The sequence below is a fragment of the Saccharomyces cerevisiae genome, chromosome XI (genome assembly GCF_000146045.2).
Source record: "Saccharomyces cerevisiae S288C chromosome XI, complete sequence".
Lineage (NCBI taxonomy): Eukaryota > Fungi > Ascomycota > Saccharomycetes > Saccharomycetales > Saccharomycetaceae > Saccharomyces > Saccharomyces cerevisiae.
The window spans coordinates 582,253-608,510 of record NC_001143.9 but is presented as its reverse complement, the minus strand read 5'-3'; the positions used below and the strand labels follow the sequence as shown (position 1 = coordinate 608,510).

Below are 26,258 nucleotides of genomic sequence, written 5' to 3'. Positions count from 1 at the left end.
CACAATTATAAAGTATGGTTGATTCAAATTGTCATTATGTCATTATTGTACTCGTAAAAGAGGCCTGTATTCAAGTATTTGATCAAAAAAATTAGCGCTGTAATAATTATTGAAGGGAGTACAGGTATATGTAATAAAAGTCTGAATGAGCAGCAAAATATCAGATCTTACATCTACACAAAATAAGCCCCTCCTTGTTACGCAACAACTAATCGAAAAATATTACGAACAGATCCTGGGCACTTCCCAGAACATAATTCCTATTTTAAATCCGAAGAACAAGTTTATTAGGCCCAGTAAGGATAATTCAGATGTTGAAAGGGTGGAGGAGGATGCTGGTAAAAGACTGCAAACTGGCAAGAACAAAACTACGAACAAAGTAAATTTCAACCTGGATACTGGAAACGAGGATAAACTTGACGATGACCAAGAGACAGTAACAGAAAATGAAAATAATGATATCGAGATGGTTGAGACAGACGAAGGCGAAGATGAAAGGCAAGGGTCATCTTTAGCCAGTAAATGCAAATCATTTCTTTACAACGTTTTTGTGGGAAACTATGAAAGAGACATTCTTATTGACAAAGTCTGTTCACAAAAGCAACATGCGATGTCATTTGAAGAATGGTGTTCTGCGGGCGCCAGATTGGATGACCTCACTGGGAAAACAGAATGGAAGCAGAAATTGGAAAGTCCCTTGTATGATTACAAGCTAATAAAAGATTTAACATCTAGAATGCGTGAGGAGCGCTTGAATAGGAATTACGCTCAATTGTTGTACATCATTAGGACGAATTGGGTACGAAACCTGGGAAATATGGGGAATGTAAACCTATATAGGCACTCCCATGTAGGCACCAAATATTTAATTGACGAGTATATGATGGAGTCTAGGTTAGCGCTAGAATCTTTAATGGAGTCTGATCTTGATGATAGTTACCTTTTGGGTATACTGCAACAAACGAGAAGAAATATTGGTCGTACCGCTTTAGTTCTCAGTGGGGGTGGAACTTTTGGTCTTTTCCACATCGGTGTCCTTGGTACTCTATTTGAATTGGATTTATTACCCAGAGTGATTAGTGGTAGCAGTGCTGGTGCAATTGTAGCAAGCATATTATCTGTCCATCACAAAGAAGAAATTCCGGTTTTACTAAATCATATTTTGGATAAAGAATTCAACATTTTCAAAGACGATAAACAGAAAAGTGAAAGCGAGAATTTGTTAATAAAAATATCTAGGTTCTTCAAAAACGGTACGTGGTTTGATAACAAGCATCTGGTAAATACAATGATAGAATTTTTGGGAGATTTGACATTTAGGGAAGCTTACAATAGAACGGGTAAAATTTTGAATATAACCGTTTCGCCGGCATCTTTATTTGAACAACCGCGCTTGCTGAATAATTTGACTGCACCAAACGTCCTGATTTGGTCCGCCGTATGTGCATCATGTTCACTACCGGGAATTTTCCCCTCGAGCCCACTTTACGAAAAAGATCCAAAAACGGGAGAAAGGAAACCATGGACTGGTAGTAGTTCGGTCAAATTTGTCGATGGTTCTGTGGACAATGACTTGCCCATTTCTCGTCTTTCTGAAATGTTTAATGTAGACCATATTATCGCATGCCAGGTGAATATTCACGTATTTCCCTTTTTGAAACTATCACTATCCTGTGTTGGCGGGGAAATTGAGGACGAATTTAGTGCAAGATTAAAGCAAAACTTATCAAGTATATACAATTTTATGGCCAATGAAGCTATTCATATTCTAGAAATTGGAAGTGAGATGGGAATTGCCAAAAACGCGCTTACAAAACTGAGATCGGTATTATCTCAACAATATTCTGGTGACATCACTATTTTGCCCGACATGTGTATGCTTTTTAGAATAAAGGAGCTGTTGTCAAACCCAACAAAAGAATTTTTATTAAGGGAAATCACCAATGGTGCAAAAGCTACGTGGCCCAAGGTTTCCATTATTCAAAATCACTGTGGCCAGGAATTTGCTCTGGATAAGGCGATTTCTTATATCAAAGGTAGGATGATTGTCACCTCCTCTTTAAAAACCCCCTTCCAATTTGCTGATTCAGTCATTGGATTAATTAAAGCTCCAGAGCAAACGTCAGATGAGTCCAAAAACCCAGAAAATTCAACATTGCTAACTAGGACTCCAACCAAGGGTGACAATCATATTTCCAATGTTTTAGATGACAACTTATTAGAATCAGAATCGACAAACTCTTTGCTATTGTTACGTGAGAATGCAAGCACATATGGGCGGTCACCTTCCGGGTTTAGACCGCGGTATTCCATTACGTCCGCTTCTCTCAATCCGCGTCACCAAAGAAGGAAATCAGATACTATTTCAACTTCAAGGCGACCAGCCAAATCCTTTTCATTTTCAGTTGCTTCTCCCACATCAAGGATGTTGAGGCAATCCAGCAAAATCAATGGACACCCACCGCCAATTCTGCAGAAAAAAACAAGTATGGGCCGGCTAATGTTTCCTATGGATGCCAAGACCTATGACCCGGAAAGCCATGAACTTATCCCACATTCTGCCAGCATTGAAACACCTGCCATGGTAGACAAGAAATTGCATTTTGGCCGAAAGAGTAGATACTTGAGGCATATGAACAAAAAATGGGTCAGCAGTAGCAACATATTATACACAGATTCGGATAAAGAAGACCATCCTACATTGAGACTGATAAGTAACTTCGATTCAGACGCAATGATTCATAGTGATTTAGCGGGCAATTTCAGGCGTCATAGCATTGATGGAAGACCCCCTTCTCAAGCTACAAAGAGCTCACCGTTTCGATCGAGGCCTTCTTCTTCAACGCAGCACAAAAGCACCACCAGTTTTACTCAATAAGAAAACACGGGCTTGCTTATATATCCTCTAGATATTCTTTTTCATCTATGTATTTATTCGAATGGCCTTTCTCATTCATATCATTTTCAAAGCGGAAATCGAAATCATTGTTTTCTCTCGAGCTGCACTAAGAAAAAAAGCCACTTTACTAAAACAATACCTTCAACATATTTGAAAATATTATTATGGTGGAAGAAAGATATTGGTTACACAAATGAGTCAGTCTTACGAAGCAGGAAATGCCAATATGGGCCAAGGGGAGGATGATGAATTTGATGGCTATTTCGAAGACTTTGACAACGATATCATGCCAAATAGTAATAATGGACAAAGGGTTGGTACTAATGCTGGATTGTCATTCAATGACGAAGTAAATGTTAATGATGATGATTTTTTAGACATTTATAATATGTCCCCTAGAGAGAGATTGATGCATAATATCAGGAAGAATGTTCAAAAATTACAGTTTTATTTTTATTCACTACGCTTATGGCAACAGATTATCATTGTCCTCCTCGGCATAATGCTAATGATAATGGGTATATTGTTGCTCGTCTTCCATAATGCGATTTTACATAAAGTTGTTGTTACTTCGAACGATTTGAGAGAAAAGATGTCAACACATTTTATATTAATGGTTCTGATATTCTTTGTCGCATTTCCTCCTATGATTGGCTACTCCTTATTATCCACCACTACTGGGTTGATCTATGGTGTCAGTTTTGAGGGATGGGTTACGCTAGCTTTGGGATCTGTAACAGGTTCCATTGCCTCTTTCGTTGTGTTCAAGACGATCTTGCATTCAAGAGCAGAAAAGCTTGTGCATTTGAATAGAAGATTTGAAGCATTGGCTTCAATTTTACAAGAAAACAATAGCTATTGGATTCTAGCTCTACTGAGATTATGTCCCTTCCCATATTCTTTGACTAATGGTGCCATAGCTGGTGTTTACGGTATCTCGGTACGCAACTTTTCCATTGCCAACATAATAACCACACCAAAGCTGTTCATCTATCTATTTATAGGTTCTCGTGTAAAGAGTCTCGCAGAATCTGAATCTACAGGATCTAGGGTATTTGACTTGGTAAGCATTATTATCACATTATTAATCCTAAGTCTTACAGCATGGCTCTTATACTTCAAGACTAAGAAGAGATATTTAGAACTACAAAACCGCGACCGTCAAGTGTCCACTGATCAACTACCTGAATTGTCTTTTGAGGTCTAATCCTCCGTATACGTTTATATATGTTTAGATAAGTTGGTTTTATATGGGTAACCCAAATTACTATTTCTACTTCTTTCTACGTCCGATATAAAGAACTTAAAAGACAAAAAGCAGTTTTTCGAAGCGACATCAACCAATCTAAGTTAAGGTATGGAAAGATAAAATACAAGAAATGTTACGCAACATCATCAGGTTCAAAGGATTTGGAAAAGGGACCAGTGGAGGATTTTTAAAACCTGTATCATTTCGTGTTCAGTTAACGCGATGTTACCGCTATGACAATGGTCCTTCATATCGTCGATTTAATAATGGAGAGTATTCCCAAAAATCATCGTTTAAAAGCATTCTTCTCGATAAGTCATCAAGAAAATACTTAGCTTTATTATTTGGTGGATGCTCTCTCTTTTATTATACACATTTGGATAAAGCACCGGTAAGCGATAGGTCCAGGTTCATCTGGGTATCGCGTCCATTAGAGTTAACTATCGGAAATTACACATACAAATCAATTTGGAGACAAACGCAGCAGGAAATATTACCTCCACAGCATCCGCTGTCCATCAAAATTGAGAATATTTTCATGAAAATTGTCGAAGCTGCTTATAAGGACCCTAGTGTAGACAACTCACTACTGGACGGAATCAAGTGGGAAATTCATGTGGTCAATGATCCAACTGCTTCACCAAATGCATTCGTTTTACCAGGGGGTAAGGTCTTTATATTCAGCTCTATTTTACCTATTTGTGCTAATGATGATGGGATTGCCACTGTTTTAGCACACGAATTTGCTCATCAGCTAGCAAGACACACAGCCGAAAATTTGTCGAAGGCTCCTATATATTCTCTTTTGGGTTTGGTGTTATATACTGTTACTGGAGCTCATGCTATCAACAATATACTATTGGATGGGTTTTTGCGAATGCCAGCATCAAGACAGATGGAAACCGAAGCTGATTACATTGGCCTGATGATAATGTCAAGGGCATGTTTTCAACCACAGGAGTCAATAAAAGTGTGGGAAAGAATGGCAAATTTTGAAAAGCAAATGAATAGAGGGGGTGTTGTGAATATGGAGTTTCTAAGTACACATCCAGCAAGCACTCGTAGAATAGAGAATATGTCGAAATGGTTGCCAAAAGCTAATGAAATTTATGAACAATCTGATTGTAGCAGTATGGGTAACTATTATAAAAGTTTTTTCTCAATGTAAGCACTCCACGAGTTATGCTCTTTTCTTTTGTACCCAATAAATAACCCTTTGTTTTATGCATGCATATAACTATATAATAACATATATGAATATTTTGCCTATTAGCACGCTCTTCCCATAAACTAAAAAAAAGGCTTCCTTCTTTTGAAAGGTTTCATTGAATTTTCTTTGCCGTTCAGTATATTTTGCTTTTTCGTTTTTTGCTTTTTGTCTTCTTTGTTTGAATTGTCGGTCATTTTGAGCTCCTGTATCACACTGTCTCTCATATCCTTACATCTCCTAATATTGATATCAATATCATCTTCAACCTTGTCCAGAGTATGTTCATAGTGTTCACCAAAGAGGCCTGTAGTTGTGGCCTCCTGATCATTTTTAATACGCTTGATGTCGTAGAGTAACCCACCATATTCCATTAACCAGAATGGATCTACAGAAGTAACACAACAAATGTATTCTTTGCTAGTCATTAATAATTCATGATATACCACGTAAGGGGGTAAATCCCCCAATCCGTGTAATGCACTTGTAGGGTGTAGTTGAACACTTACGCCAGTTTTTAAATGAACGTAATTTCGTAGTCCTGTTATTTTGGCTGCTTGATGAGCAAATCCTGAACAAATACATTTTTTAATAATATCCCAGTCCTTACCGGAGGAAATGACCGGAATTTTTTGAGATTTTAGTATTGTTAGCAACTGGTCTCGAATGTCTCTTGCCCTGACAAGTGATTTGTATTGAACAAAATGTTTGTTACACCAATGCGAACTAAAATTATTTGCCCTCCATTGTTCAAAAACATTAAGTAACGTTAAGTGATCTGATTTCGCGATAAAAAATTTATTTCTAGCAATATCTGCTTCTTTCTGTCTTTCCTTGGGTCTATAAAAGACTTGTGGAACAGAAAGCATGGAAACTATTGTTAACATTTCATCACTGCAGCCGTTTCTAACTGCAATTAATAAAATTTTGGAAAGGGAAGGTTGCAGGGGAAATTTTGCCATCTGTAATCCCAATGGAGTCAATTGTCCACTAGTGTCTATAGCCCCTATGAACCATAACTCATACAATGAGGATAAAAATGTTTGTAAGGGTGGTTTATCAATGAACGGGAACTTACTCAATTCGTCAGTAACGTCCAGAGATTTTAGCAGTAAAAGGGTGTTTGACAAATTCGTTCTTTGGATCTCAGGTATTGTCTGTAAGTACATATCTTCTTTGAATGTATCTTCCGTGTATAATCGATATGCAGTGCCTGGCGCAGTTCTTCCCGCTCTTCCGGATCTTTGGTCGGCGTTAGCTTTTGATATGGGCGTTATTACTAAACTATCAAGCCCAATCTTTGGATTGTAAACTTTCAGTTTAGAGTAACCACAATCAATGACATATCTAATACCTTTAATGGTCAATGAAGTCTCTGCAATATTTGTCGCAATTATAATTTTCCTTTTAGTGCCATGTAGATCCTGAAAAATTTTGAATTGCAAATCTGCAGGTAAAGCCGAGTAGATTGGTAAAATTTCAATATCATTGATCTCTTCAAAGTTTGCGGTACCAAACTTTTTAGAATATACTTGCAAAAACTTTTCTTGCAGAGTGTCGAACGTTGTTTCAATATCTTCTTGACCTGTCATGAAAATGAGAATATCACCGCTTGAACAATCGTTTGCTAAATGAATTTTCACAGCCTGAGAAACTGCAGCTTCTACGTAGTCTTGAACAGGGTTGGAAGTATATATGGTCTGTACGGGGAAAGTTCTTCCAGGAATTGTGAACTGAGGAGCATTACCAAAAAATGCGGAGAACTTCTTCGCATTCATTGTTGCTGAAGTGATTATGAGTTTTAGATCTCTTCTACGTGCTAATAAAATCTTGAAAAAACCTAGTAAAATGTCTGTATTTAATGACCTTTCATGAGCTTCATCAATAATAACACACGAATATTTATCGAGTGTATCATCCAATAAGGTCTCTCTGAGTAGAATACCATCCGTTACAAACTTAAGTTTTGTACACTCAGAATCCGTCACATCTTCAAACCTTATAGAATAGCCTACTTCCTTACCCAATGGAACTTGCATTTCCATTGCAACCCTTTTTGCAACGGATATGGCTGCTACTCTTCTCGGCTGTGTGACAACAATAGATTTCCCCCTATCGTTGGCATATCCTTCTTCATATAAATACTGTGCAAGTTGCGTGGTTTTACCTGAGCCCGTTTCACCAATTATCACCACTACTTGATTTTCTCTTATCAATGATAACAATTGAGATCTGCAGCGGAAAACAGGCAGTTGCTCTTTAGTATGTTTAATGTCATCTTTTGATGGCGTGAAAAGAGCTGTATCGTCGCAAATCTTTTGGTTGCTCTTATCTTTTGCTTTATTGTTATTCTCCAAGCCTAGTACTTCCCCCATGGCAGTGTTCAAAACAGTGGTGTTGTCTCGAGATTGTTGAATATGTTCCATGTTTATCCTTCTCAAGGCAACCAGCTTACTACCTCGTTTGGCGTTCGCAGAAAATTCACTGTCAGGATTCCTAAATGGATTCACCATTGATAAAGCGGATACTTGGCTGGACGTCTCAGAGATGGACCCGATAATTATGGAAGTGGGCACTTTGTTTTCAAGAGCAAACTTTGATAAAAAAGGAGGGATCCATTCCATTCTTTGCTTGAGTGGTATGGGGTATAATTGAACGGTATTTCGTAAGGCATCATCGTTGTCGATATTCCTAATGACAGGTAGTAGTTTCGCTTCCTCAGGCAATTCAGACAGAGGTTCAGGCACCAAATTTCCATAATCATCATCATTATCATACCATTCTCTGTCCTCCTCAACTACTTCGCTTCGAGTCGGTTCATAGTCCTTCGTTTCAGCATGACCATTCTGTGTTTGCTGTTCACTATTTGGAGAAGGATCCTTCACGGTGGGCGAATACTGCCTCAACTGTTTGGCCTTTAGTTTATCTATTCTCTTGAACAACGTCCGTGTAGGTGCTGGTTTTTTTTGAACTGGAGAATCTAGCTCATCTTCATTATCGTCAAGGTCTAACTGGATCTTAAATTTCTTTCTCTTATTTATAGAAGGGGCGATTTTCTTTGGGCCTGTCGAGTCCTCTTCAGATTTATTCTTGAGGAGCTCCAGAAGTTCATTAAAAATGATTGGATTGTTACTGCTGAGTTTCGTCAAAGCTTTACAGCTGGCAATAAACTGTTCTAGATTAGTATTCGGCTTTTGCGCTAGTTTCTGCAGTGTCAAAAGCAACCCAGGCGTTAGTTCTTTTGACGTAAGTTCCTTAAATATGTCTTTTATCCTTTCCTCACGCCCCGAATGACCCATACCAGAGGTATTTGTATTGTCTTTGGGCCTTCTTGTGTTTTATCATCTGCAGTCATCTCATGAATTTTTCAGCTTTCACCGCTTTTATTATTTGAGAAAATAGAAAAGAGGGCAAAAAGAGATACTTTCAACAAGTTAAAATGGAAAATTAAAGACAAAGTAAAATAGCACAAGAATGATTGGCAGAGGTGTGTGCTGCAGATCGTTCCACACTGCTGGATCTGCCTGGAAGCAATTTGGATTTCCCAAAACACAAGTGACAACGATTTACAACAAGACTAAGAGCGCATCTAACTATAAAGGGTATTTAAAGCACAGAGATGCTCCAGGAATGTACTATCAACCATCAGAATCCATCGCAACCGGATCTGTTAACAGTGAGACCATTCCACGTAGCTTTATGGCAGCCAGTGACCCTCGTAGAGGGCTTGACATGCCTGTTCAAAGCACTAAAGCGAAGCAGTGTCCAAATGTTCTCGTAGGTAAGAGCACAGTGAACGGCAAAACCTATCATCTGGGACCTCAAGAAATTGATGAGATCCGGAAGTTACGTCTTGACAATCCTCAAAAGTATACACGCAAATTTTTGGCTGCAAAATATGGCATTTCGCCATTATTTGTATCCATGGTCTCGAAACCTAGTGAACAACATGTACAAATTATGGAAAGTAGATTGCAAGAAATCCAATCACGCTGGAAGGAGAAGAGGCGTATAGCCAGAGAGGACCGTAAGCGTAGAAAACTCCTGTGGTACCAGGCGTGAATGCTATATAAATATAATAACAATCGTGTAAATACTACTCTATAAGTACTTCGTATTCATATATTGATCACAATGCACGGAGACGCCCATTAATGTGACTTGAATATACCACATGAAAGCTAACCAATAAGCAATTTAAAAAGAGTTAAGTACAGCTTGGAGACACCCAAAGGCTTCTGCTTCGACAACTATTGACTATCGAGATGGCTTACAGTGACTACAGCGATGGAGCAGACGACATGCCGGACTTTCACGACGAAGGTGAATTTGATGATTATTTGAATGACGATGAATATGATCTAATGAACGAGGTATTTCCTACTCTAAAGGCGCAGTTACAGGATTACCAAGGCTGGGATAATCTTTCACTTAAGCTAGCTTTGTTTGACAACAATTTCGATTTGGAAAGCACGCTGGCGGAATTGAAGAAAACTTTGAAGAAGAAGAAGACACCAAAGAAGCCAATTGCTGCTGCTAATGGGAGTGCGAATGTTACTCAAAAACTGGCAAACATCTCAATTTCGCAACAAAGGCCAAATGATCGGCTTCCAGACTGGCTTGACGAGGAAGAAAGTGAGGGTGAACGCAATGGTGAGGAAGCCAATGATGAAAAGACAGTTCAAAGATACTATAAGACTACGGTGCCAACGAAACCAAAGAAACCTCATGATATTTCTGCATTTGTTAAATCTGCCTTACCTCACTTAAGTTTTGTTGTTCTTGGTCATGTTGATGCGGGAAAATCAACTCTAATGGGCAGACTACTTTATGATCTGAACATTGTCAACCAATCCCAACTGAGAAAGCTACAAAGAGAGAGTGAAACTATGGGTAAGTCATCCTTCAAATTTGCATGGATTATGGATCAGACAAATGAAGAGCGCGAACGTGGTGTAACAGTGTCAATTTGTACATCGCATTTCTCTACCCATAGGGCAAATTTTACTATTGTGGATGCGCCAGGCCATAGAGATTTTGTTCCAAACGCTATAATGGGGATATCACAAGCAGATATGGCTATACTTTGTGTAGACTGTAGCACCAATGCTTTCGAATCAGGATTTGACTTGGATGGGCAAACAAAGGAGCATATGCTACTGGCATCTAGTCTTGGAATTCACAATCTGATTATTGCTATGAATAAGATGGATAATGTTGACTGGTCCCAACAAAGGTTTGAAGAGATTAAATCGAAATTGTTGCCATATCTGGTTGATATTGGGTTTTTTGAGGATAATATTAATTGGGTACCTATCAGTGGCTTTTCCGGAGAAGGTGTTTATAAAATTGAATATACAGATGAAGTGAGACAATGGTACAATGGTCCTAACTTAATGTCTACTTTGGAAAATGCGGCGTTCAAGATTTCAAAGGAGAATGAAGGAATTAACAAAGATGATCCGTTTTTGTTTTCTGTGTTGGAGATCATCCCATCGAAAAAAACAAGTAACGATTTAGCACTAGTTTCAGGAAAATTGGAATCAGGTTCTATTCAACCTGGTGAATCTTTGACAATATATCCGTCGGAACAGAGTTGTATTGTGGATAAAATTCAGGTTGGTTCTCAACAGGGCCAATCAACGAATCACGAAGAGACAGATGTTGCCATTAAGGGTGATTTTGTCACTTTGAAATTGCGCAAAGCCTATCCAGAAGATATTCAAAATGGTGATTTGGCAGCATCAGTTGATTATTCGTCCATTCATTCAGCACAGTGTTTTGTTCTGGAATTGACCACCTTTGACATGAACCGACCTTTGCTGCCAGGAACACCGTTTATTCTTTTCATCGGAGTCAAGGAGCAACCTGCTCGAATCAAAAGATTGATTTCATTTATAGACAAGGGCAATACTGCAAGCAAGAAAAAGATTAGACATCTAGGCTCTAAACAACGAGCATTTGTAGAAATAGAACTAATTGAAGTAAAGAGGTGGATTCCTTTATTAACTGCCCATGAAAATGACCGTTTGGGAAGAGTTGTTCTTAGAAAGGACGGTAGAACCATTGCGGCAGGTAAAATATCCGAAATAACTCAGTAGAAGGGTGAAAATAGATGATAAGAATTTTATACGCTTCTGTATGTAATTTTTTCAATTTCTACACATTAATAGCGATCCTTTTTTAATATTTGAATTTAGTGTAACGCGAAAATAAAAATATGAAAGTACTTACAAAAGGTTAGAGGGCGACAATACAAAAGAATACCTGCCTCTGAATATATCTAAAAAACTATTGAATAGGTTTGAAAAACTCATAATTCAGACAGTTATTATGGATTCAATAGATGAACAAATTGCTATAAAGCGAAAAGAACTTCAGTCATTACAAAAGATAACCAGTTTAACGGATGGCTTAAAAATTCAGCTAACAGAGTTGAATGAGCAGATCAAAGAAATGGGAATGAATGCGGATTCAGTGGCCCAATTGATGAACAATTGGGATTCTATAATAAACAATATATCGCAAGCAAGTTTGGGATTATTGCAATATGCAGAGGGTGATTATGAGATAGGACCGTGGAAAGATTCTAAGAAAAAGGAATCTGAACAATCAAATGAAACAGGTCTTGAAGCGCAAGAAAATGATAAGAATGATGAAGATAATGATGAGGATGAAGATCTGGTACCCTTGCCGGAAACAATGGTCAGAATTAGGGTAGATGGTAACGAATGAACAGAAAGAAAAGGATCTTATATAAATCGGAAGAAGGCAGTTGCGATAATAGCATATACATATTTATTATTATCATTCCCCAGTAAAGTTTATTATATATATGTAAAATTGTATTATAGATATTAGTATTCTACAGTGTTGGTTTCATAGTTGATGGTATAGTTTTTTTCTTTCGCTACAGAACCAATAGTCGAGTGCAACTTTATCTCGAGTGAGTTGTCTGAGTTCAACGTTTCCACTTGAGATATTTCTTCATATATCTCTTCACGTATGGCATTCTGATCAATAGGAAACCTGCCATATGTTTCGCTTATGTATTCTGGCGTCAGTAACGATTTGTCACATAAAAGATCCACACTGGGCAAGGGGAAATCATTATTTTTGGGTAGTTCTTCATCAAAAACACGTTTGACTATATGCTGAAGCAGTTTATCTCCTTCATTACTAGCATTTAGTAGAACGATTCTTCTCCATACCAAAGCATTCAAGAACTTTTTAACTTCAAAATTCAGTAAGTTTCCATCAACAGAAAGAAGCCTTAGCGGTATGAATAAGCTCTCTTCATCGTCGAGCATAGAATACAACTCAACGAGATCCGATAGATTGACTACTGTTGTTGATTTAAGCTCTTCCACTAATATGTTGAAAACTTCCCTGATAGAGCCATTCTTGAAGCGTTTACATATCTGAACTTCGCCCTTTTTCAATTTGTTTGAAATATTTTTCTCAGCATCAATTGTATCTAAATTATATTGGATCTTTCTCAAAGTATTAATGTCCAAATTATCCTTTTCAACTAGCAACGAGCTTAATTTTGCAACATTCAAGTGCAATTCACATTCGCTCAAGCTTTCGCCCTTCTTTGAATCATCAACAGTAATGTTTTTTAAAGTATTCATGGCATCTGCGTACGACCCATCCAGAATCTGTTGGATCCATGCTACATGACCGTACTTTGGAGCGGACTCTTGGAAAAACTGTATTAAAACATCGTGTTGTTGTGGGAACCTGAAGATGAGGTCGTTCAATTTTTTATGCTTGATTAAATATTCAAATAATGTAAAGCTAAACTCTTTAGGGAATTCGTTGAAGAATGTTTCGTATAGCGATACGGTTGTTGAGTCATTTTGATCTAAAGTTTGTAATGTTTGCACCAATCCAGATAAATCTTTGTAAAATTCTGCTATTTGAATACACTGTTCTTTTAGATTTACCTTACAAAGGACGTGGTTCCAATCCAGGTGGTTATCATCATAAAGATTGTTGATATTTATAAAATTATCATTGGCGTTCACAGATTTAACGGGTTGCGTGTTGATCCATATTTTAAATTGGTTGAACTGATAATATAAAATTTTCACAATCTTTAACAAGCCCTCTTTATAAGAATCCAGACTTCCTTCCTCCTCACACGCAAATGTAAAATCAAAAAAACATTGATTGATACAGTTTAAGTAATCAAAGTTTATGAACCATGGTAGCTTGGATGTATCAACCTCCATCGGGTCTAACTCCAAAAGTTCATACCTTATAGTTTTTTCACCTTCTTCAAGAATTCCATCATAAAAGCATAAGTTGATTAAATTGGTAACATTTAGTTTGAAATTTTGATTTTGTGATGGGAACAAAACAAACACAACATGGTTTAAAAATTGTTTAAAGATTACTGGAAATACGTCGGGACTGTTGATTACAACTGTTTTAGTAGTTAAGTGTTCATTTTGTGTCAGATTATAGTTTGATAAAGTCTTCTCCCATATATCGTTCAATACATCAGATTGTCTGATGATACTATTGAACTTAATACAGCAATTCAAGATCTCAAATTTTTCGATCAGATCCAATTTCAGTTCGGGTGATATTTTATAGTTGAAGTTCTTAGCAACAAATGTCAGGAAATTTTGAAAAAATTCTTTACGGACAGAGAGATGTTGCCCCAACGTATTTAGCATAGGGGGTATGTACTTGCCGTTGGAATGAAAAATCTCCTCGCTGGTTAATTTTAAATCATGCTCTATAGATTCTTGATCTAGTGAAATTTCTGGAGGTAAATTGAAATCTATGGGATTTGCATTTATTTTGGAGAAATAAACAGCTTGATCAACATGAGATTTGACAAACCCAACTTCCGGTTTAGAATTTGTTTCCTCATTCTCTTTCACAAAAAACTGTAGCACCCCCATTTGTTTCGTTAAAACATACAAAGATTTTGAGTCGTAACCAGAACCAATTATATCAATGTCATTTCTAAGGCTAACAATATCTTCCCACTTTCTTCTCATTGAATAGCTAGAGTCCAATTTTGAGTTCACCTGAGTAATGACAACAGCATTGGGGAACATTACCAAAATGGAAGTTACCTCATTGGTATCGTTAGCATTCTCCATCTGAGGTATAAATATCTTAGGCTTAAACTTTGTGTCGGTTATTGACTCCATAAAAGTGTTCAATCTATAAGTGGAAAAAATAGTAAAACTATTAGAAGAAGAATCGAAGATAATCGTGGAAAGAATATAATATGTTTCATTGCATGAACTGTCGTAAATAGATGACAGGAAAAGTTGTGAACTTTCATCTTGTAATGGATGAGAGTCCCAAATCTTCAACGTACCATGAGCAAATGGATACAAATCCTGGAGCGACTCTAAAATGGCTTCGTAAATGTTTACATCAATCAATTTTGTTGGATGGGAATTCGTGGCAGACAACTGCCATGTTTGAAAAATTCCTTTGTTAGTAGTAATATATACTAACCTTGTCCCCTTACCGAGGATAGGTCCATTTCGTAATGAGACAACTGAACTGTTTGTATTGAAAATTTTGGACCAGATACCCAATTTGAAAGGTTTATTTAATAGTTTGCCTAACTTCAGTTGAGGTTTACCCATGGAATTTCTAATGGTTATAAAAAATATTCTGCCCATATTTGTAGAAAGCACTATACCAGCAGGTTCGCAGTTTAACATTAGGTCACACTTCTCTCCGCCCGAAGAGTTGATGGGTAATTCTAACTCGTGAGAGAATTTTTCAGATAACTTAAAGTTCAAATTATTTATGGAGTTGATATCCTCATAATATATCGCTTTGCTACCTTTGATAATGATAAGCCCTCCGGTTTCGTCCTGATCATTAGGATTCAGTGCTAATGGAGACTCATCCATTGTAGCAGGGAAAGTTAGTATGCACCTGGGCGCGACTGCTATTTCATCATTATCATCAGAACGAAATGGTACAGTTATATAGGGCGTATCCTTTTGAGTGGAGTGAATATTCCAGATGTAAACCTTCTTGTGGTCATTGACTAGTCCATATCCAATTTGCATATCGATATATCCATTCAATTCGTCATCGTTACTGAATCCGCTACTGTAGTCTGTTTGAAGGGTTTTTACTATGTATCTGTTATTTTCTGTGAAAACCTTGGAATTATCAAAGTGCGAATGTAACCTTAACTGTTGCTGCTCCATGGAAATGTCCATTAGAGAGGCCTGGCTTTCCTCTTCATAAGACAACTGCGCCAGGGATTCGTTTTCAACCACCGCAATGGGTACGCTAAGTTCCTTCCGCAAACGAAGATGTACTTTTTTTTCACTCATATGGCTATCCTAATGTACTTCACTTGAATTGGATGTAACAGTATGCTCGAGCTCCTCTAAACCTTATTCCTAAATGGTGTATGTTTTGGTTTATTCTGCTATTTTGATTCCTAAATCCTCAAATATATCGTTTTATACGATTTGAAAATTTTTCATTTTTTTGCGATGAGCTAAGGATCGAATTTTCTTATAGTGTAATGCATTATTGGAAAGTGATTTGGTATATCGATGAGTTGTATTGAAGTTATCATATCCAAAAGCGCAGGAGAACACTGGCAGAAAAAATGATTAGAACCGTAAAACCCAAGAATGCAAGAGCCAAGAGAGCTTTGGTAAAGAGGGAAGCTAAGTTGGTAGAGAATGTCAAGCAAGCGCTATTCATTCCAGGGCAAAGCTGTAACAAGAATCTGCACGATATTATGGTAGATTTGAGTGCCTTGAAGAAGCCAGATATGAAGAGGTTCAATCGTAAGAATGATATTCATCCTTTCGAAGACATGTCGCCACTAGAGTTCTTTAGTGAAAAGAATGACTGTTCATTGATGGTGCTGATGACAAGTTCCAAAAAGCGTAAAAACAACATGACCTTTATACGTACATTTGGCTACAAAATATATGATATGATTGAACTAATGGTTGCAGATAATTTCAAGTTGTTATCTGATTTTAAGAAATTAACATTTACTGTAGGGTTGAAGCCTATGTTTACATTCCAAGGTGCTGCATTTGATACACATCCCGTATACAAGCAAATTAAATCTTTGTTTTTAGATTTCTTTAGAGGCGAATCTACTGATTTACAGGATGTTGCGGGATTACAACATGTCATTTCCATGACCATTCAAGGTGACTTCCAAGATGGTGAGCCATTGCCGAACGTTCTATTCCGTGTTTACAAATTAAAAAGTTATAAAAGCGACCAAGGTGGTAAGAGATTACCACGTATTGAATTGGTGGAGATTGGGCCACGTCTAGATTTCAAAATCGGCAGAATTCATACTCCAAGTCCAGATATGGTCACTGAAGCTCACAAGAAGCCAAAACAATTAGAAATGAAGACAAAGAAGAATGTAGAATTAGATATCATGGGTGATAAATTGGGTAGAATCCATATGGGCAAACAAGATTTGGGTAAACTACAAACAAGAAAGATGAAGGGTTTGAAATCCAAATTCGACCAAGGAACTGAAGAAGGTGATGGAGAGGTAGATGAAGACTACGAAGATGAAGCGTCGTATTCGGATGATGGACAAGAATACGAAGAAGAGTTCGTCAGTGCCACTGATATTGAGCCCTCTGCTAAAAGACAGAAGAAATAAGACCCATAAACTTTGTATATTATATGATAATCTAAGAGAGGAGAATTCTATATGTATGTAGTAAGTACATTACAAATGATCTTTCTTTTTTTCCCTTATTTTTATGTATTCTGTTTTACCTATGCTTATTTGAACAGCCACAAATGTTCTATTTTTCTTTAGACAGTTCTACGTTCCTTACTAAACGTAACATGTTTCTCAACAACATTGCAATGGTAACTTTACCAGTCATTGGAACGTAAAGAGAAGCTTTTTCCTTGACATCATCGCTAAAATTTTTGGTGCATGCAAAATTGATGCAGACGGCACCTTCTTTGATGTATTCGGTGGGGAATTTGTAATTTTCACTAGGGACACCAGTGATGACCACATCTGAATCAAGAGAACACTTTTTCAACAGATCTTCAGAGTACTCCCCAAGGTCTTCCACATGATGCTTGTTTAATTTCAAACTTTCACCACGGGTGAATTTTTGAATGTTGTTAACGTCCACAGAGTATACTGTGGCACCGTCATTGGCTAATAGCGCCGCCAGTGGTCTACCGACGATTTCTGACCTGTTAATTACTATGCATTTCTTCCCATACAGTCTGTTTCCTTCTGGTAACAAATTGTTGTAAATTTTCAAGAATTCCAATATCTTAACGATAGCTAGTGGTGTGCAAGGTAGAATGGATTTCAAACGGTTTTCTTTGTCCAGGTATCTGACATTATGGTACAGGTTTTGGTAGTAAACATGATTTAACCCTTCTACATCTTTTTCCTTGCACACAACCTGTTGCAAATACTGATCTTGAGCATTACCGAAAACAGGAAAGTATACCATGATACCGTTCACAGAGTCATCGCCGTTAGCTTGTATTATCGCTTCTTCCAAAAAATCCTTATCTTCAATGACCCTTAAGTCATAGCGGAACCCCATTGACTCGCTAGTCTTTTGAGTCCATGTAGCATACATCTTTGCAGCAGGATCATTATTAGCTAGGAATCCCACAAGAAGGGGACCTTGACCATTATGTGTCTTCTTGTATTCCTCTACGTTGTTAATTATTTCGGTATTGAAAGTTTCGGCGACCTTGCTTGCTAAAATAGTACGACCAGGCTTCGACATTTCTCTATAGATTTATATTGATGGGTTGTGTTGATAGGAATTAATTTTACTGTGCTTTGCGATACTGTACACTTGAATAGACAAGGAGGTATTGTATCTCAGCCCAAGAAGAAGCTGGTTGCAAGGCACTTAAATACTTTGCGTAGTTGCTTTTTTTCCTTTTCTACTGAGTCAATATATCATAATAGTAAAGACAGTAATATTAGTCTTTACAACGTTGTAGAAATCTATTTACCAGTTCATTGGGAATATTAGGGCTTGTGTTGATTCGGGCTGACTCCGCCAAAAAGAGTCGCAGGGCTTTCATTTTTTGTCAGGACTTGGACTAGGAAAAGAATAAATTGTCTTGGGGTTTTTCGCAAAAAAGTAGGGCCTCTTAGGGTACCTTGGAGTAGCGAATAATGCCATAAAATATCAATTTATGGAGGTGACAGCCTGCATAAACAATATACTACAGCCTCAGTTGGGTTATTTTTTTTCGAATGCATATTTGAAATACGATGTCACTGTTCCTACGGATATCATTGTCATGCTATAAAAAAAAGAGCAACCCACTCAACAAATCAAAATTGCTGTTACAGAATGTTTGCTAGGCCATTGTAATGGGGTTGCGGTATTCCTGGTTGCATTAATATCGCCCACTGATATCTCAAACGAGGACGTAGCGTTTCTACATAGTAACTGCTCGGTATTTCAGAACACTTACCCGCAGTGAAAAAAATTTTTGGGCATCGCATAATCTATAACTGACGTAAAGGGAAGACATAATTAGCATCCTAAACCTTGTCTTGGGCCCTTTTTCGGCAGTTCATACCACCTTTTAATGATTCTGTCTAGGTGGTTGTTTTTTGCCTCCTTTTCTCTCTCTAAAATACCCGAAAGGATATAGAGCGGCAGTGAAATAATCTTCCTCAAGCATAATTCAAACTGTCGAATATACTACTAAATAGTCATTCACACTTGAAATCCTTCTCATCTGCATTTTCCCATTTGGTCAGGAGGTATAAATCATACAGAAAGGGACCTAAAAAGCAACAGACTAATAGAACGACCACCCGCAAAGAAAAGAGTCCTGGAAGGTTTTCAACGATGTTCACATTTATACCCATCACCCATCCTACATCGGATACAAAGCACCCATTGCTGCTAGTCCAGTCTGCACATGGGGAAAAGTATTTCTTCGGTAAAATTGGTGAAGGATCCCAAAGGAGTCTGACTGAAAATAAGATCAGGATATCCAAATTGAAGGATATTTTCCTTACTGGTGAATTAAACTGGTCAGATATAGGTGGATTACCTGGAATGATTTTGACTATTGCTGATCAAGGGAAAAGTAATCTTGTTTTGCATTACGGCAATGACATTTTGAATTACATAGTTTCCACTTGGAGATACTTCGTCTTTAGATTCGGAATAGACTTGAACGATCACATTATGAAAGACAAGGAAGTATATAAAGATAAGATAATAGCTGTTAAATCCTTTAATGTTCTGAAAAATGGGGGGGAAGACAGGTTAGGCGTCTTCGATAGTTTTCAAAAAGGTGTATTACGTTCCATAGTAGCAAAAATGTTCCCCAAACATGCACCCACCGATAGGTACGATCCTTCTAGTGATCCGCACTTGAATGTAGAGTTGCCTGACTTAGACGCCAAAGTGGAAGTTTCTACGAATTACGAGATTTCATTCAGTCCAGTGAGGGGTAAATTTAAAGTGGAGGAAGCTATTAAACTAGGTGTTCCGAAGGGTCCCTTATTTGCAAAGTTAACCAAGGGCCAAACAATTACTTTGGATAACGGTATTGTTGTAACTCCGGAACAGGTATTGGAGAATGAACGTCATTTTGCCAAAGTATTGATCCTGGATATCCCAGATGACCTATATTTGAACGCTTTCGTAGAAAAATTCAAGGATTATGATTGTGCTGAGCTTGGCATGGTGTATTATTTTCTTGGTGATGAGGTTACCATTAATGATAATCTATTCGCGTTCATTGACATATTTGAGAAAAACAATTATGGTAAAGTAAATCATATGATATCCCACAATAAAATTTCTCCAAACACGATATCATTTTTCGGTTCTGCATTGACCACATTGAAATTAAAGGCACTACAAGTAAATAATTACAATTTACCAAAAACAGATCGTGTGTTTTCCAAGGACTTCTACGACAGATTCGATACACCACTCAGCAGAGGTACATCTATGTGTAAATCCCAGGAAGAGCCTTTGAATACAATAATAGAGAAGGATAACATTCATATTTTTTCACAAAACAAGACAGTAACTTTCGAACCATTTCGGATGAACGAAGAACCGATGAAATGCAACATCAACGGTGAAGTGGCGGATTTCTCGTGGCAAGAAATTTTCGAAGAACATGTAAAACCATTAGAATTTCCCTTAGCTGATGTCGATACAGTTATCAATAATCAACTACACGTGGATAACTTTAACAATTCAGCAGAAAAGAAGAAACACGTTGAAATTATCACCTTAGGAACCGGTAGTGCATTGCCTTCTAAATATAGAAACGTTGTCTCCACACTTGTTAAAGTTCCTTTTACTGACGCCGATGGAAATACCATAAATAGAAACATTATGCTAGATGCTGGTGAAAATACTTTAGGTACCATACACAGGATGTTTTCTCAGCTAGCAGTCAAGTCAATATTTCAGGATTTGAAAATGATATATCTGAGTCACTTGCATGCAGACCACCATTTGGGAATAATCAGCGTGCTAAATGAATGGTACAAATATAACAAGGATGATGAAACGAGTTATATATATGTGGTTACTCCATGGCAATATCACAAATTTGTTAATGAATGGTTAGTTCTAGAAAATAAAGAGATTTTAAAGAGAATCAAATACATAAGTTGTGAGCATTTCATCAATGATTCGTTTGTAAGAATGCAGACACAATCTGTTCCTTTGGCAGAGTTCAATGAAATATTGAAAGAAAATAGCAATCAAGAATCAAACAGAAAACTGGAACTGGATAGAGATTCTTCATATAGGGATGTTGACTTGATCAGACAAATGTATGAGGATTTATCGATAGAATATTTTCAAACTTGCAGAGCTATACATTGTGACTGGGCATATTCGAACTCAATTACCTTCCGAATGGACGAAAACAATGAGCATAATACATTCAAGGTTTCATATTCAGGCGATACAAGACCTAACATCGAGAAATTTTCCCTCGAAATAGGCTATAATTCAGATCTATTAATTCACGAAGCTACACTAGAAAATCAGCTACTGGAGGATGCCGTGAAGAAAAAACACTGCACTATTAATGAAGCAATCGGTGTTTCGAACAAAATGAATGCTAGGAAGTTGATCTTAACACACTTTTCCCAGAGATATCCCAAATTGCCCCAATTAGACAATAATATTGATGTGATGGCGAGAGAATTTTGTTTTGCTTTCGACAGTATGATCGTTGATTATGAGAAAATTGGTGAACAGCAGCGTATTTTTCCACTGCTGAATAAGGCATTTGTTGAAGAAAAGGAAGAAGAAGAAGATGTTGATGACGTTGAAAGCGTACAAGATTTGGAAGTCAAACTTAAGAAACACAAGAAAAATTAGTATAATTCATCTTAACTTCTTATATTGTTGCTTTTTCAGTAGTAAATTATCTTCTTTAATTACGTTATTATGTACATATTCATTGGCTTATGTGCTCATCTGGTACAAAGTCTTGCCATAATTGTAAATAGTGTTTCTTTTCATCCATGTTCAAATCTCTTATTGATTTTAAACAACTATTAACCTCGGCGGCTTCTCTCTTCTCAAATTCTTTCCGTTCATTTAAGATATCTTCCATAATTTTCTCCCAGCTCTGCTTAACACGGTTATATCTTTTTAATACAATGCGGTATTCATCCTCTGCCGTGCGTATCTTAAGGTCTTCATTGTTACTGTTGTTGTTTCCCGGAGATAGTTTGTCAAGAAAGTTTTTCTTCTTGTCTAGATCCACTTCTATGATGCTTAGAATTTTACCAAGCTTCAATCTTTGATTTAAGATGGATTCAAATGATTCGCAAAATCTTACATTTTCATCAAATAATATGATTAGCTTCAGAATGTCTTGCCTCGATGCACCTTTGAATTTTTTTAGAAAGGATTCATTCAGTTTGGAAAATTTCAAAAATAGTTCAGAGTTTGCTCTAATGACTTCGTCCAAAGAAATTTGCTTAAGACACTCAGTAAATTCGTTTATCACAGAATTCACCTTCACTGCCTCGTCTACAATGTACTGTAATACATGGTAGAGTAACTGTTTCCATTGCTCCTTGGATATGCTTACCCAGTCATGGCATGCCTGTATCTCAGTTGACGCTTCTTGATAAGTAGGTGCACTTGAACCAAAGGATAAACTAGTGAATAATGTTTTGCTTTTTGGTATCCACTCTTGAATCAACGGGTCATTGTTATTAAAGGTGTTGTCTGTGCTTTGAGGTTGAAAAAGCCTTTGGTAGTCTTTTCTAGAGAATAATTTGGTCGGGCTTATATATATTTCGGTAAGTTCTGTTACGGGTATTAACGAAGCATGTGAATTTGTTATTGATTCCACTTTTTTTGATTGTTTATGAAACTCTTTTAATTCTCGAAATTGAGAAGATGTCATTAGTATTTTATCCCCTGTGAAGGTACTGTCATCGACTACTATTTGCAAACTTTCAGGAAGATCGTCATCCCAACTAATAAAATCTATGAAATTTGAATCCAAACGTAAAACCTTGTCATTGAATATGTGCTTAATCATTGCCATCAATTGCAATGATATGATATATTCCGGTTTGAAATTAAAAATTGGATCATACTTCTCATTATTACGTATCATAAAAAGATGATTTATGGCAAATTCGTCCTTCTCTACAAGAATGTTGGACCTTGTAGGCGGAGGAATCGTTTTTCCCCAGTGGTTATTTTGTAATTGATGATATAACCAATAGAAATCAGAAAAAGCTCTTGCGATTGTTTTTTCAACATCTGGCTGGGTAGAGATCTTTATTATCCATAAAGAATCCTTTAAAGAGTTTAAATCGGAGCCTGGTAATATTCTTAGGCTGAAAATTTGATCATTAATGTTATCTTTTTGTCCAGTGCCCTTACCTTTAGTCATGAGGTTAATACAGCTTTCTGGTCTTCGACGTCTTCTTTTTTCAGTGAAAAGTTTTTTGTACTTTGGATCTTTTTCCAATAGCCTATTATCAATGGCCAGATCTGTTTGAAATTTCGATCTTGTGGACGGTGTGGCCATATTATCTTGTACATCTGTCTTACTATCCTCATCATCACTTATGCTAACGCTAACACTCTTGACAGACCTTTCGGAGTCGTCTATGGATATCTCCCCTTGAACGACAAATTCGTTCACTCCAATGCTTGGGCTCGCATGTGACGCCTTGTCGTTCTCCATATCTAATCTGTAGGGTTGCAGTTCTGATCTGCTGTTCCATGTATTCCCTATTGTGTAACTTTTTCACATAAGCGCAGTGCATTTTGCTTCCACTACACAATTTAATGGGAAAAAAAAAATATTGAATAGAATTAATTAAATAAAGTTCTTCGGTTTTGAATATATAATGAAATCTTACGTAGTGTATTTTACGAAAACCAAATGGACCTACTCTCTGGAGACAAGTTTTCGTAGTGCCATTGTGGCATCATCTTTTTCTATAGGTAACGAAATCATAGAAGATTTCATTATATTATTATAGGTCTGTTCTGAAAGTGCACCATTATGATTATTGGCGTTCTGGTCCACAGATAGATAGTCCGATCTATCTGAGTAATTGGCTGGATTAGAGTCCTGTGGAATCACCTCATCTATGTGCGGTAGTGAAGGGCGTCTTAACATCGATGCTTGAGCAAAATTTGAATTGAAGTGATTGTTTGCAGATTCAAAATTCGTCGTTCTTGGGGGTGACATCAAGAGACTGGTGTTCCAGTCCGATATGGGAAGGGGATCTATTAATCTTGCAGGAGACCTGAATTGCCTTGGTGATGATTGAAGTGGTAGATTAAAAAGAAATTGGTTGGTATTATTTGCGCTACCGTGATTATTATTTATGATGTTACTGGCGGAATTACCCTGTGAATCAGCGGTTGTGTTAGGAGACGTGAAGTTTTCAAGTAAAATTCCATCGAGATTGGGAGTGAAACCTGTTTTAATCTGAAATGAAGTAAAGTTTAGATTTAAATTGGAGTTTGCATTCGGAGTTCTTGGGGAAGCTAACTTTTTGGGAGACGGCTTTATGATGTTGGACACTAGTGGTGAAGGTGCAGTAGCTGCTGGTTGCAAACTTGTCGTAGACTTTAATGGTACTTTACTATATTTTTTGTTGACAGTACTGCTCTTGTTTCTCATTTTTTTCAACAAAGATAATATACGAGTCTTTTCGACACGGTCAGAAGTAACAGGCTTTTTCTTTGGTACAGGTTTCTCCATTTTCGATGTATCAGTGGGAAGGACGTTTATAGGCCCCAGTATTGTAGCCTTACCATTTTGCCCAATAGACAGTGAAAATTTACCGAAACTGGAAGACCGGCCGTGAACCTTCATTGAAGACGATGACACAACAATTGAAGGTGATTGGTAATCCAATGAGGAGGGCGTTTGCATTGAAGGGGCTCTGATTGGCGAGAAGATAAGAGTGTGGCTAGATTGCGGTGTGGAGCTGAATCTCTGCTGTTGTTGCGGTGTTGTGTATACCATTGATTGGTTTAAAAACTGCTTCCTTGCTAAAATCTTTTGTAAAACGAAACCGATAAAGAAGAATAACAAACTACAAAGTAGAAGAATGAATACAGCTGTGCATGAATGTCATATTATGAAAATATTTCATTGCGTTAAATATAATTTCCAGGCCTTTTTTTGCACTTTAACGCGTTTCGCGTCAATTACCCAATTGAGTATAGAAAAAGAGGCAACTCAGGGAGATTATAGACATTTGATTATTTAATTACAGCTTGTTATAAAGGACGAATATCTGGCTTGGGTCCCAGGGGCGTAATTCCCAAGGGGTTGATCCTTGTGTGGGAACGCGTGTAGTGTAACTTGATATGGTCAAAATCTGTTGTGTACCTGAAGGCATCATAATTCCAGTATAAATTTCTTACCCACAAATGAATAAATGGATATCCGGCTCTAATAGAGGTAAAATTGCATTTGAAATGTTGGACGTACACAGGATCGAATCTTATGACGGTAGTATACAATCTAATGTCAGCTTCTGTTAATTGATCACCCACAGTGAAGAACTCACCCAAGATTTTTTGTCTATCTTCTTCACCGTATTTGGCCTTCAATTTGGAATATTTGTCACTCAGGATTTTCTCCACTTTGTCCAAATGTTCAAATACGTTGTTGACTTCACTTTCGTAAACTTCTGCTTTCTCTGCGAATCCGGTCTTGTATACACCATTGTTGATGCTGTCGTAAACCCAAGAATTGAAGTCATCGATCTGTGTTTTCAACTGAGCAGGAACAAGGTCCGTTTTCTTGTGATCGTCGTCGACAAATTCATCGAACGCACTAGAGTTCAAAATCCTTATAATTTCGCTACTTTCGTTGTTAACAATTGTTTGGGTTTCTAAGTCCCACAGGACTGGGACGGTGAACCTTGCCGAGTATTGAGGATCGCTCTTGTAATATAAGTCACTGATTCTCTTGTATCCATAGTGAGGCTCATTGGTAGCATCAACCATGAATCTTTGACTGTCATTCTTGATCTCGGCGAAGCTCTTGCTGGAATCCTCTTTAGCAGTTCTAATACCACCTGCAACATCGTGCCAATGTTCCAAAAAATCTTCACTGTCCTCCAATTGCTTTTCCATGTCCAAAAATCTCCATCCTTTCTCGTCAAGGTGCCAATGGACTACGCTACATCCTATAACAGAGGTTAATCCCTTCAAAGCCCTCGTAATTAGTGTTCTATGGGCCCATGGGCATGCAAGTGAAACATACAACCAATATCTTCCCTTTGCTGGCTTATAAATTGGGTGTTGCTTAGAGATTGTTTCTCTGAAGGACGAAACCTGTCTTTTGAAAGCTCCGTTTGTACCACTCGCCCACTGTTTCGACATTTCTTATTTATCTTGCGCAGGGTTTGGGTA

The 26,258-nt window shown here is 37.4% G+C and overlaps 14 protein-coding genes across 14 annotated transcripts; 8 read left to right on the top strand and 6 right to left on the bottom strand.

Annotated features, from left to right (window-relative positions):
- Window positions 1-145: 145 nt before the first annotated feature.
- TGL4 (triacylglycerol lipase) lies at window positions 146-2,878 on the top strand (the record flags this gene model as incomplete). Its single annotated transcript, NM_001179879.1, has 1 exon — window positions 146-2,878. The coding sequence occupies one exon, from the start codon at window positions 146-148 to the stop codon at window positions 2,876-2,878; it is 2,733 nt and encodes a 910-aa protein (NP_013015.1).
- A 214-nt stretch (window positions 2,879-3,092) lies between these two features.
- On the top strand, window positions 3,093-4,106 carry TVP38 (Tvp38p; the record flags this gene model as incomplete). Its single annotated transcript, NM_001179878.3, has 1 exon — window positions 3,093-4,106. One exon carries the CDS (start codon window positions 3,093-3,095, stop codon window positions 4,104-4,106), a length of 1,014 nt encoding a protein of 337 aa, NP_013014.3.
- A 172-nt stretch (window positions 4,107-4,278) lies between these two features.
- OMA1 (metalloendopeptidase) lies at window positions 4,279-5,316 on the top strand (the record flags this gene model as incomplete). The annotated part of the gene is made up of 1 exon (NM_001179877.1): window positions 4,279-5,316. One exon carries the CDS (start codon window positions 4,279-4,281, stop codon window positions 5,314-5,316), a length of 1,038 nt encoding a protein of 345 aa, NP_013013.2.
- Window positions 5,317-5,438: 122 nt separating this feature from the next.
- PRP16 (DEAH-box RNA helicase PRP16) lies at window positions 5,439-8,654 on the bottom strand (the record flags this gene model as incomplete). The annotated part of the gene is made up of 1 exon (NM_001179876.3): window positions 5,439-8,654. The coding sequence occupies one exon, from the start codon at window positions 8,652-8,654 to the stop codon at window positions 5,439-5,441; it is 3,216 nt and encodes a 1,071-aa protein (NP_013012.3).
- A 175-nt stretch (window positions 8,655-8,829) lies between these two features.
- On the top strand, window positions 8,830-9,417 carry MRPL20 (mitochondrial 54S ribosomal protein YmL20; the record flags this gene model as incomplete). The annotated part of the gene is made up of 1 exon (NM_001179875.1): window positions 8,830-9,417. One exon carries the CDS (start codon window positions 8,830-8,832, stop codon window positions 9,415-9,417), a length of 588 nt encoding a protein of 195 aa, NP_013011.1.
- Window positions 9,418-9,620: 203 nt separating this feature from the next.
- HBS1 (ribosome dissociation factor GTPase HBS1) lies at window positions 9,621-11,456 on the top strand (the record flags this gene model as incomplete). Its single annotated transcript, NM_001179874.3, has 1 exon — window positions 9,621-11,456. One exon carries the CDS (start codon window positions 9,621-9,623, stop codon window positions 11,454-11,456), a length of 1,836 nt encoding a protein of 611 aa, NP_013010.3.
- A 232-nt stretch (window positions 11,457-11,688) lies between these two features.
- Window positions 11,689-12,090, top strand: DAD2 (Dad2p; the record flags this gene model as incomplete). The annotated part of the gene is made up of 1 exon (NM_001179873.1): window positions 11,689-12,090. The coding sequence occupies one exon, from the start codon at window positions 11,689-11,691 to the stop codon at window positions 12,088-12,090; it is 402 nt and encodes a 133-aa protein (NP_013009.1).
- Window positions 12,091-12,212: 122 nt separating this feature from the next.
- On the bottom strand, window positions 12,213-15,686 carry NUP133 (Nup133p; the record flags this gene model as incomplete). Its single annotated transcript, NM_001179872.3, has 1 exon — window positions 12,213-15,686. One exon carries the CDS (start codon window positions 15,684-15,686, stop codon window positions 12,213-12,215), a length of 3,474 nt encoding a protein of 1,157 aa, NP_013008.3.
- A 284-nt stretch (window positions 15,687-15,970) lies between these two features.
- On the top strand, window positions 15,971-17,005 carry RPF2 (rRNA-binding ribosome biosynthesis protein RPF2; the record flags this gene model as incomplete). The annotated part of the gene is made up of 1 exon (NM_001179871.1): window positions 15,971-17,005. One exon carries the CDS (start codon window positions 15,971-15,973, stop codon window positions 17,003-17,005), a length of 1,035 nt encoding a protein of 344 aa, NP_013007.1.
- Window positions 17,006-17,153: 148 nt separating this feature from the next.
- On the bottom strand, window positions 17,154-18,116 carry MTD1 (methylenetetrahydrofolate dehydrogenase (NAD(+)); the record flags this gene model as incomplete). Its single annotated transcript, NM_001179870.3, has 1 exon — window positions 17,154-18,116. The coding sequence occupies one exon, from the start codon at window positions 18,114-18,116 to the stop codon at window positions 17,154-17,156; it is 963 nt and encodes a 320-aa protein (NP_013006.3).
- A 1,089-nt stretch (window positions 18,117-19,205) lies between these two features.
- TRZ1 (tRNase Z) lies at window positions 19,206-21,722 on the top strand (the record flags this gene model as incomplete). Its single annotated transcript, NM_001179869.1, has 1 exon — window positions 19,206-21,722. The coding sequence occupies one exon, from the start codon at window positions 19,206-19,208 to the stop codon at window positions 21,720-21,722; it is 2,517 nt and encodes an 838-aa protein (NP_013005.1).
- Window positions 21,723-21,801: 79 nt separating this feature from the next.
- On the bottom strand, window positions 21,802-23,559 carry VPS501 (sorting nexin family protein; the record flags this gene model as incomplete). The annotated part of the gene is made up of 1 exon (NM_001179868.3): window positions 21,802-23,559. The coding sequence occupies one exon, from the start codon at window positions 23,557-23,559 to the stop codon at window positions 21,802-21,804; it is 1,758 nt and encodes a 585-aa protein (NP_013004.3).
- A 207-nt stretch (window positions 23,560-23,766) lies between these two features.
- Window positions 23,767-24,858, bottom strand: MSA2 (Msa2p; the record flags this gene model as incomplete). Its single annotated transcript, NM_001179867.1, has 1 exon — window positions 23,767-24,858. One exon carries the CDS (start codon window positions 24,856-24,858, stop codon window positions 23,767-23,769), a length of 1,092 nt encoding a protein of 363 aa, NP_013003.1.
- A 257-nt stretch (window positions 24,859-25,115) lies between these two features.
- On the bottom strand, window positions 25,116-26,228 carry ECM4 (S-glutathionyl-(chloro)hydroquinone reductase; the record flags this gene model as incomplete). The annotated part of the gene is made up of 1 exon (NM_001179866.3): window positions 25,116-26,228. The coding sequence occupies one exon, from the start codon at window positions 26,226-26,228 to the stop codon at window positions 25,116-25,118; it is 1,113 nt and encodes a 370-aa protein (NP_013002.3).
- Window positions 26,229-26,258: the final 30 nt, after the last annotated feature.